Below are 12500 nucleotides of genomic sequence, written 5' to 3' on the forward strand. Positions count from 1 at the left end.
CTATCGCAATTCTCATCGTTAGACCTCTGAGCCTCACCTGGTTCTCTGTCATAAAGTCAGCTTCTTATTAATAAGTTCAGTTAAAAATATTTGTTTTGTTTTTGTTAGAAATAGGTAACTAGCTCTCAACACACATAAGACTTGACAATGAAATAATCGGTGTCATAAAAACTAGATGGTCACGGCTGAGCAGGGTTGACTCGTGGTTAAATAATTACAACTCTGAGAGGTCAAGAAACTGCGAAACTTGTGCTTCATTGCAGAAATATTCGTTACATAGTACAGTATAAGTATGTTACATACATACATACATACACACACACACACACACACACACACATATATATATAGTAACATATTGCGACGGTTAAACATGTTAGATACACCATTCTACGTTGTAACATTGTGACATACACTTGTTACGTGCTATTGTGATATGGGAAGGCACGTGACTTAATGGTTAGGGTAATCAGCTCATGATCGTAATGTCACGAGTTCGATTCCTAGTGGCGCGTTGTGTCCTTGAGCAAGACTTTATTTCACGTTGCTCTTGTCCACTCAATTGTACATGTAATTCAAAAGGACCAGCCTTGTTAAATACTGTGTCACGCTGAATTTCCCCGAAAACTACGTTAAGGGTATGCATGTCTGTGTAGTGCTCAGCCACTTGCAGGTTAATTTCACGAGCATCAATTGGAACCCTCGTCATCGTAACCGACGGAGTGCCAGTTATTGTGATATAAACTGTCACATGCTGTGAGATACATTCGTCAATCATCTCCCGCTATCTCTGCTGCAGCAGAATACGCAGAAGCACGAGATCAATGTTATTGGACTTATCTCATGTTAATTTCATCAGCCATACGGAGAAAATGCTTTGCGGCATTTCTTCCGGTTTCACGCTCTGAGTTCGAATGCTGCCGAAGTAGACTTTGCTTTTGCTTTTCTTCTTTTCAAGGTTCATAAAATAAGTAATAGTTGAGCACTGGGGTCGATGTAATCGATTATCTCTGTACCACCGAATTTCAGGCCATATTTTATGGATGTTTAAGATTCTTTTATTAAAGACGATGGTGTCTGAGTTGAGGGAGATTTGGCTGCTATTTATCGTTGTTCGTGTAATTACGTACAGTCCTCCTTCCATCATGTAATTCTTCTTGTTTAGCTTCTGGTCAAGGTCGATCCAGTAGACCTATGATTGAAGGCCTTCCGTTTACGCCCATCCAAACTTTTACTTTTTTTACTGAGGACTATATTATCCTATCTTTTGTTTTTTTAAGACAGTAGGATATGATACAAGGGAGATTTGACTGCTATGTCGCGAGGGTAAAGTGGCTACGTAGAAGCTTCCTCACTTTCATGCAGTGGTTAGACAAGATGATACAACGAAATGGTACCGACTTTTTTCTCAAAAAGTTCAGCTTTTGGCAGACGGATGATTTGATCTCAGTGCTCTAAATGAATAAAGAAAAGTGCAAAGTTGCGACCAGAATGAAATTGACTGTCAGTCGCAGTAGTTTTATTATTCTTTCGGTCGCAGCTGTTCTTTTTGTTCTTCCTCACTTTTTCCATGGCTCTCTTAAAATATAAGAATTTAGTTAATGGAAACCAATTATAACGTAATGACGCTTCTTATAATTCTAAAACTCATTGCTTCCACATAGTAATTATTTGCTGCGAAGTGGACAGCTGAGAGCAGTGTATATTTCCAGAGATAAAGTACAGTATTTTCAATGCAATATCATCAAATCACGTTCAACTAATAAATAAAAAGACTCACTAAAGACCTACAAACAAATAAAACTCTGCTAATAAACTTTATGCTCTTTTATATATTTCAAAACGTAACTATTGAAAACATTATTTTTATACAACAAACCGAGGTGAATTACAGAAGCCATGGTAATATCCTCTTAATACACACTCGTGACGGCTTAATTGGGTATATTACCTGTAAACAGAGTGTCAAATGTTTCTTTCATTGGAACAAGATATTATGAGATGTTTCCTTTCGTTATTACATGAGAAATAAAGTAAGGAATGAAACAAGAATAAAAAGCGACATTCTGGAACATTTATTACCTGCATTGATTGCTGAATAAATAGAGGTTTCATGAAAATGTAAATCATAAAGTCAAAGGAATAAACATTCTACTTTTTTTCCTGTTATGCTTAAAGCACTAAAGCTCGGAAATTACACGATATTTCCGATGGTAAAAACAATGAATTATCGGATAGTTCCAACACAGATTATTGAACGAGTCGAACGCAAACAATGGATAACCTTACACGTAACTTATCGTAATTCACTTTTTAATTCAAACATGTTATTCTTATTCAAAGAATTCATTTACAAACTTAAGTCTAGTCAGTGTATTGGTCATAAGAATTCCTACATAAATTTCAACAATATAGTATTGTTGTCACATATACATTTATAGATAATACGTTTTATTGATAACTAAGCAATATTAATTTCCGTATTTCTTAAAAAGTAGATTATTTTGGGAGATGAGAAAAAGAGATGCCAAATCGAGGAGAAATAACCGGGCGACTGATACTAGTTGGATAAATTCGTGCTTTTGAATTATGAACTCACTGGATGTAACACCCACAAGCTAAAAAAGTTGAATTCATACACCAACTGATACGGCAGCTTCCTGAAACGATACTCAAATTGCTAAGCTCCTGTCCAATCTTGTGATGGTCCTACACTGGAAAAACTTTTTCACTTAAACAATAAACACTACGCAAAGAGAAGTGTAGTAGTAAACAATGCATCAACATATTACACTCAACTTGAAGAATTAGTATGCATGCCTGTAACTCAGTAAATCCCGGCAACCAAGAGGACATGTTAAACCGGAAGTAGTGCTAAAAAATTGTTTTGTAATGACAGTAGGACTAGAGAGGTTGTATTAACACTCAGAGCTGTCTATGAATTGTTCTTGCTGCCTACTATTCAGAAGACTGGGACTTACAAACAGGTTGCATTCTCTATGATCACTGAATTCAGTTCAGTCTATTATAATGCATATCCAAACGGGGATTAAATATCTTAAATGTGGATTAAATATCTTACAATAGATTAAATATCTCACTCTGTTTGGGTTTTAGAGTTAATCTGTCACTCGGTTTAACACCACGATAGAATGGATATTGTCAAAACCAGCCTTGGATTACAATTGATCCCAGGCTGGCTTTAGTGTTATCCACCCTATTGCCATTATTCGGATCAGGTTTCCACCTTGAAGATATCTATCCTTCCATCCATCCATCCATCCAGACGGACAGACAGACAGACACACACATATACATCTTACCCAAGTGTGTAACCATGAAAGCAACAACCTAATTAGGATAGCTAATGAACTTGAGGAGAAATATGAAATAAGAGGTACTACAGATCTCTCCACAAGGAGCATTGGTAAAATCTGTTTATCAGAACTAAAATGTAAATAATGGGCCAGTTCACTGAGAATAGGTACTTGGCATGAAAAATACAAACCATAGAAGGAATTGATCATGTCAAAAGCTTGACATGGAGTACCGACAAGTTTATGATATTCCACGTCGAAAGCTACCTCGATGCAGTTCAAGAACATGAGATCATCACTAAGTACTTACAGTAGAAGAGGCATAAAGTATTGACAGACAAATGTATGCCGTGCAAAACCAAAATTGAAGACTTCAACCACATTATTGTCGACTATGACATGATGTCTTCCAAACATTATCTTCCCTTGAGGGAACAGGATAACTAAGAAGAAAGGATCTACAGACGTAGCTAACTCTGTTGACCTATGGGCCAAAAGAATATTGGTGGAACTTAAAAATTTAAACAGCCACCACATTAAAACACAACCTGCCAGATATTACTGTATGGGGGCACAAGGTAAAAATATGTTCTATGGTGGAAATCAGCTGCCCTCTGGACACCAATGTAGTTCCAAAAATACAAGAGAAAGAGAACATCCATGGACTATTGGTAAGGAGTTTGCAAACCAGTACTCAAATACACTTTCAGCTTCATACCTATTTTTGATAGAGCAAGAGGATACATAACAACCCGTCTGGAGCAAAGTATGGCTGAACTTGGGGTTCTTGTGGAGAGAACACGAATCCTTAATTCATACACTGTAAATGATCACGATATTTCGAACTATAAAAATATGCAAGGCCTTCCTAAGATTTAAAGGAGGATGAACAAAACAAGACGCTTTTCTTTACAATCCCACTACCAGGCAGGTGGCCAGTCAAAATTTATTCTAAATTACAAAGACATACAAACAAACACACACATAACTTTTCTAGTTTCCCGCCACTGCGATCTTCTGGCGAAATTGTGATAACTCGGTATTTGCGGTGTGTGTGAGTACAAATATTTTTCATTGATGTGTGTGTAGTCTTCTGCTTGTGTTTGTTCATTGGTTAACTCTTACATACATACATACATACATACATACATACATACATACATACATACATACTTCATACGTACATACATACACAAACATACACTTATATACCATCATCAACACCTAGTTGTAACGATTTCACCTGAAGGTCCTAGTGGCGTGAAACTCTAGTCAGGAGACAAACTCATTTTTTGTAGAAATAAAAAAAATCATATTCTCTACAATATATATTGAGCATTCGTCTCTCATTCATTCGACATAAAGCAACGTACACACACACAGACATACACACACATACACACACAAACACACACGCACATGCACACGCGCGCACACATATATATGCATAAATAAATATGTATTATATCTACATAGATCAATATATATCTGTATTGAACTAGGATGCTAATGCAGTATGAACATATCAGTGTGTGTATGAATACATACACACGCATATACATCCACACACATAATATAAATACATATAAACACAAATGAGGTACATTCCAGATGTTTTGAGGCATTTCAGGCAGTAACAACTGTTCTAGTTTATTGCAATATCTAATATACTGGCCTACCAACTATTTTATCCCAGGCTGATGGACACGGCTGTAAAAGCACATTGAACACATCTTTCTAAACGTTACTTGTCATTCCTTACTAGTTTTCAGAATGCAGTCAGGATGTGAAGACAGTTTGGAGGTCAGCTATGCAATAAAATTTTGTGTTAAACTGGGAAAAAACGCTACAGAAACTTATGAAATGCTTCCGACGTTTTATAGATTAACTTGTATGAACCTAGCATCTGTTTTTACCTAGAACAAGAGGTTCAAGGACGTCAGAGGAGAATGAGAGACAATGAGAGGAGTAGAAGGAAGAGGGGCGTCAGAACATCAGGGCTGGTTGAGAAAATTCGCAGTTTTCTGAACTAAGACTGTTGTGTATCTATAAAGACAATAAGTGTACAGTTTGCAGTTAGTGTGGCAACTCTGGACAGAATTATTAGCGAAGATCTGAAAATACGCAAAATTTGTGCAAGGTTCGTTCCCCGGATACTCAGTGACGAACAGAAAGAAAGACATGTTGGCGACAACAGGAAGGTGGTTGAGCTCATTGACTCCAATCCAAGACTACCTGAGTCTCTGGTGAACTGTGACGAAAGCTGGATCTTCTGTTATGGAAAGGGAAAGACTGCCCATTGGAAGCATTATAACTTCCCAGAACTAAGAACGCCAGCCAGGCAAAGCAAGTCCACTGGGAAGCTCATGGTGATACCCTTTTTTCGACAGAAAAGGCATCATTAACAAAGAGTACGATTAACGAAGAGTACTTTCTGGAAGTAGGGAGGAAGTTCAAGAATAGATTTTGGCACAAAAAGCTAGAGTTCTTCCATTCGGGTTGGTGGTACATCCACTAAGACATTGCACCAGTTTATAATTCCATCCTGGTAACAAACTATTTGACAAGGACGAGCATCAAAGCTGTTCCTCAGCCTCCCAAAAGTTTAGACCTTCTTCTCTGTGACTTTTGGTTGTTCCCCAAGCCGAAGGAGGACCATAGAAACAGTCGTTTTGAAGGAATTGAGAAGATGAAGGAGGCTGTGACAAGGCTTCTGCACACCTACAGAACTTCCATGGAACCTACACAAAGTGGCAGGAGCACTACAAATGCATTGAAGTGAGAGGATCCTGCTTTGAAGGAGATTAAAGTTTTGTACTTCTTTGAAATTAATAAATGTCTGCCTGTCTGTCTGTCTGTCTGTCTGTCTGTCTGTCTGTCTGTCTATCTATCTATCTATCTATCTATCTATCTATCTATCTATCTATCTATCTATCTATCTATCTATACATACATACATACATACATACATACATACATACATATATATAAGTGTGCATATATATATATATATATATATATATATATATATATATATATATATATGTTGTCTGAATTTTATAGTGTTAATTATCCATCACGGCTCGTCTTACCAATTGGTTTCGACTGGATTATATAATGGAGTATTGGGTAAAAAACCAGTTATATAATATACGCTCGTCAGAGATAGCTGACGTGGAAGGGGAAACAGCGACCGCGCTCTCTGCCTCTGTCTGTCAGTCTGTCTGCCTGTCTATATATATAATGCTTAAATTTAATTTTAATAATATCAAATATTGCTCTTTACTATCTATCAGATGTTATACTTTTTAATTTAGATAAAAAATATTGACCATACATAGGTTAAAACAACATAAATATAAATGGCATATACTATATCATATTATGCAGTACCTTAATATAGGCTTAATAATAATATTGAATATTGAATTGCACTAATTAACCAAATAATACAATACATTTTAATTTAGATACTAATATATACATTAAGAATTTAAGCAAAATTAATACAACTAAATAAATATAATTAAATTTACAAACCTAACATAGGTTAAATATGATATAAATGTAAATGACATACACTGTATTATATTATATAATACTTAAATATCAGTTTAATAATAATATTGAGTATCGATCTCTATTAATTAATCGCATAATATAATACATTTTAATTTAGATACAAATACTATAAATCTATAGATAGCACCAATTTTGATGACATAGTAACCGAATAAATCTACATACTAAACATAAATATATAACGTAGGCCTACATATGAATAGTAGGTGTCTCATCCCAATATACACCTAAATATGTAAATACATAATACTATACTATATAATAACTAGAAATCAATAAATAAATATTAACAATAATATAATTGCTTTAATAACCTTTTAATATACACGCACACTTACGAACTAAAGTGACTTTATAAGGAAACATCTATATACGCAGGCACATACATATACTAATATATAAATAATGATATCCTTTTATATATATATATATATATATATATATATATATTATATATATATAAAGTTAATCCAAACAAGAAAGCACAAAAAAACACAGCAACGCGAGGACGTGGAACAAATATAGTATTATTGGACGCTCAGGAGAGAAGGAAAGGAGGAGGCTTTAACGTTTCGAGCGGAGCTCTTCGTCGGAAACATAGGAGAAGGAAAGATCCAGAGAAGGGAAGACAGAGGAAAAAAAATCGCCAACGAGGTCACATTATATATGTATATATATACATACATGCACATGCATACACACTCAAACAGTTTTAGTTCTTTGTTTTTATTTAATTTTTATTTTTTATTTCTTAATTCTGTTTCTTTATTACCTCCACCTTAGCGAAGGCGGAGGTATTGTTTTCAGTTGTGTTTGTTTGTTTGTTCGTGGATTCGGATGAAACTTTCAAGGATGTTTGGCCTCGTGACTGGCACGAACTGATTAGATTTTGGGATCGATCCGGCACCGAACAAGGATTCTGGATTATTTTTCGTTTTTTTTACTTAATTTTTTAGAGCGGTCGGGTTAATTTTTAGTATTCTCGTTTGTGAGAGCAGTTGAGTTTATTTCCGATATTCTCATTTTAAAAATCATCTCCGGCTGATCGTTAAGAGGACGTTGGCGTTGCCTTGGCGGAGGTTTGCACTCTCTGAGTGCTCTTGCTTTATTTTATTATATATATTTTTACTCTTATGTACTTTAATTGATTATTATCATTATTATTGAATTTAAATATAATTATAAATATCAATCAATGCGCAAACGAACACACACGCTCACACAAGTAATAAACATGTTAAAATGAGATATCAGTGTCATTTTCATTTTTGCGTAGTTTAGACGACCATATATCCCCGACACTATATTCAAATCTACTTTTTGCTATGCTTATATATCAGAACTATTATTCCGATAGATTTATGAGGGACAAAATAGGTATTCATGCTTGATGACGCTTAGCAATGCAGAAACACATGCCACACGTCATTCCTTCATACCATTGTGCATACATACATAGTACACACACACACGCACACACACACACACACACACACACACACACACACTACACACGCACACGCATATATATGTGTGTGTGTGTATGTGTATATATATATATGTGTGTGTGAGTATATATATGTATGTATGTATTTGTATATATATATACATACACACACGCACACACATATATATAAGCGCGTATTTACGTGTATAAGCAGCTTCAATTTCTTTCCCTTCTGGTATCTTTTTCTTATTGCTCTAAGAATTTTTTGCGTTTCATCACTATATTCCCTATTCTCCAAATCCTTGATCTAATCTCTTCTTGCTTTTATGTCTACAGTTTCATCTCACAATAGACAAAACATCAATGGGTTTCCGTTTCATCAAAGGAACACTTATATTTTCACCCCTGACAGCATTCAGTTTGCGCCATTACTATTTTTGTATGGTTACTGATAGGAAGGATTTCGATTTTCTTGAAATTATTTGCCCTGTTCTTCTTTCAATCGTCCATCCATCCTTTCTTCCATTCATTCAATTATCCACCCAGTCTTTCTTCCATCCATCCATTCATTCGTTCATTCATTCATTCATTCATTCATTCATTCATTCATTCATTCGTTCATTCATTCATTCATTCATTCATTCATTCATTCAGTGTTTGTTTGCTTGTTTGTTTGTTTCTTTTCTATCATATTTGTCTGTTTCAATCTTTTTATTTCTATCTTTCACGCAGTTAGTTTTGCCTGCGTTGTTTATTCTTTCTGGACAATTCACCCCCCTCTCTCTCTCTGTCTATCTATCTATCTATCTATCTATCTATCTATCTATCTATCTATCTATCTATCTATCTATCTATCTATCTATCTATCTATCTACCTATCTATCTATCTATCTATCTATCTATCTATCTATCTATCTATCTATGTATCTATCTATCTATGTATGTATGTATGTATCTATCTATCTATCTATCTATCTATCTATCTATCTATCTATCTATCTATCTATCTATCTATCTATCTATCTATCTGTCTGTCTATCTGTCTATCCATCCATCTATCTATCCATCCACTGGTCCGTCCACCTGCCTTTTTGTCTATCTATCTATCTTTGTTTCTATCTATCTATCTATCTATCTATCTATCTATCTATCTATCTATCTATCTATCTATCTATCTATCTAAAATACAGCCTTACTACTTTCCGACTAATGAGCTATATTAACAACGCACAGATGTATAATTCATGTCACGAATTACGGTAACATATATAGGTATATAGGTATATATAGGTATTTTTAGTTTGTATGAAATATTTGATATTTCTCTATTTCGTACTATTTCATTCACATAGACATTATTGCCATAGCTCCAATTAAATTTCGAATTATTTATCAGACACTTTCAGTATAAAACACACCTAGCTTTAGATAAATCGAGATATGCACAGGGACGTTCGTGTATTTATTGTCTGTCCACACACACACACACACACACACACACATCATTTGACATACTCTTTAGTCTTCATTGTATCGACTGTCTATCGTTAAGAATAAAGTAATGAACTCTATACTACTTACGTCCATGTAGTCTACTTTAGTGTCAAACATGACATGTTTTTGACCCAGTTCATACAGCATGGATTCAAGTTTCGCGGGTTGATCCAATCTAGCAATGGCCTTCTCAACTGTCCGCATTACTTGTAAACCATGTTCACGCATTCGGTCATTATTACTAAGATCTTCAAGGCTTTGACCTTTGAATGGAATAAATATATCTTGAACATCTGGGTATTTTTCGAATAACCTGAAAGAGGGTAAATAAAAGGAAACGAAGGCAAATGTACTATCAAATGATATAAAACAAAAACACACAAACAGACATATAAAAATATGATATATCAATGAAACTAGTTATCTGTCAAAATGTTAAAGTATTACAAAGATGGAGAATCAGTCCCACTGCGTGGCATCTTGGGCAAGTGTCTTCTGCTTTAGCCCCGGGCCGACCAATGCCTTGTGAGTGGATTTGGTAGATGGAAACTGAAAGAAGCCTGTCATATATATGTGTATGTGTGTGTGTTTGTGTGTCTGTGTTTGTCCCCCTAGCATTGCTTGACAACCGATGCTGGTGTGTTTACGTCCCCGTCACTTAGCGGTTCGGCAAAAGAGACCGATAGAATAAGTACTGGGTTTTCAAAGAATAAGTTCCGGGGTCGATTTGCTCGACTAAAGGCCGTGCTCCAGCATGGCCGCAGTCAAATGACTGAAACAAGTAAAAGAGTAAAAGAGTAATCATCAGAATCGAAAGTCGGCAGAAAGGAAAGCCTTCTTTTATTTGTTTTGATTCTGTGCCCTGAGTCCAAATCTTGCTGAGATCAAATTTCCAGCTTTCGGGGTCAAATAAAAAGGTATTTATGGCAGTGGATTCACAGAACTTTAAGAACATCGGGCTGGATGCGTTGTTGTCGCCTACGACGAAACTGGAACCAAGCTGCAGCTGTTTCGCTTTTCCTTTGAGCATTATACTTGTGGAACTAACCGATAGGATAGGGGTATGTAAAATCTCTCAGTTGTTCAGCTTTCTGACATGTACCGATTAGATTTCTAGGATGTGCCAGTGAGGACGGGGAACAACGGAATCGAATCATCCAGATGACATTTAGATAAAGTGTTTGTTTGACCAGCAGACAGAGATACTGTAGGATGTCTATAATTTCATGTGGTTGGTCAGACAGGCCACAAGTTTGTGATCTGCCTAGTCGACTTAGATAGAACTAATTAGAACCTGGCTCCTTGAAGCTGAACGCACCGTTCTTGGTGTATAAAGCCTACAGAAACTTAACGTTTAAGTTTAGCAGCACTTGAACACTTGAAGAAGTTGACCGCCAACAACCAGTGGAGGTATTTTCTGAAGAGAGCAATTACAGTATATTTTCGCAAAGAGTAGTATTAGGAAAAAGGGATTAGAGTGAGAGTTGATAAATTACAAGAGTTGATTAGGACAACTGACATGCCAACATAGATAATGGCTCTTGAACATTTCTTCAATGCGAAACACGAAGCTAATGGTACGAACGAAAGCTATTCGATGGGCCTGGGTGGCAAAAGCGCGGCATGATAGCATATCCACAATTGGTCTCGGACAGATCGAGAAGGCCACGTGATATCCGATTTTAAACAGATGTGTACGACATTACAGCGGCACTTCGCTTAATTGGGCAGGCGGTAGAACGGAGACGGTCCCTGGCTTTAGTATCTATCTCGATGGCTTGTCATAGCTCTTGGCGAAAGATGCGGAGTGTTGCAAAAAAGCCGATAATAGCAACTGGAATGTAGATGGTGGCAAGTGGTTGTATGTAGAGCAGATCATTTGGTTTGAATGATCTACCCTATGAGCTTTACGGATATATACCAGACTTGTTTGCTCACGTTTTGGAAGACATCTACTGCAACTGGCAGGAGAAAAAGAGAACTCTCAGTTCTGTGAGACGGGCTAAGACACTGACGTGGAATATGTAATTAATGATTTTTGGCCAATAAATCTTTACCTCAATACTGACCATGGTGAGGGGTTGAGGAAACGTGTATGGGTGCCCTTGGAAAACGGTCAAACAAAAGTATTCTATCTACTTTCCTCTGAAAATCAGTCATAAATCATCCTCACATGAGACGAGGTCCATTCTTTTTCAGCTTATGGTGCGCGTTGACTTTGCGTAGGACGACAGAACGTGGGATCAAAGTCATAACAAATAACAGAGGTGAACAAGAGTCTCCTTGGAAAATACCTCTTTTGATTGTTACCTCGGCTAAGTGCTGGTTGTTACAGGAAAGATGTGTTTACAACTAGGCATGCTGTTCTTAATCAGTGCACACACGTTCTTAGCTATTCCACACATGTCGGTCGTTTCCAAAATCCACGAATGCGGCAAGATGTCGTAAGCTTTTTGAAGTCTACCCAGGTCATGCATAAATTTTTTGGTACCGTTTACAGTTCTTCCTTATAACCTTGTCTATCATAAGGTGGTCCTTGGTGCCCTTGGATCCTTTTCGGCATCCATTTTGTTCTACTGGCAGGACATTGTTTTCCGCAAGGAACGTATATATTTTCCCTGCGAGGATACTTTTTAATACTTTCCATAGGGGGTTAAGAC

At 36.3% G+C, this 12500-nt stretch overlaps 1 protein-coding gene across 3 annotated transcripts in view; it reads right to left on the bottom strand.

Annotated features, from left to right (window-relative positions):
• The window catches only part of LOC115217531 (non-symbiotic hemoglobin), a 271016-nt gene that overhangs the window by 18003 nt on the left and 240513 nt on the right, over window positions 1-12500 (bottom strand). For all 3 annotated transcript variants that reach the window (XM_029787255.2, XM_036507443.1, XM_036507442.1), the window contains one exon: window positions 9928-10153. In XM_029787255.2, the coding sequence (XP_029643115.1) occupies window positions 9928-10153 (226 nt within the window). The remainder of the gene's footprint in view (window positions 1-9927; window positions 10154-12500) is intronic.

This window comes from Octopus sinensis, linkage group LG11, assembly GCF_006345805.1.
Source record: "Octopus sinensis linkage group LG11, ASM634580v1, whole genome shotgun sequence".
In the NCBI taxonomy this organism is placed as follows: domain Eukaryota; kingdom Metazoa; phylum Mollusca; class Cephalopoda; order Octopoda; family Octopodidae; genus Octopus; species Octopus sinensis.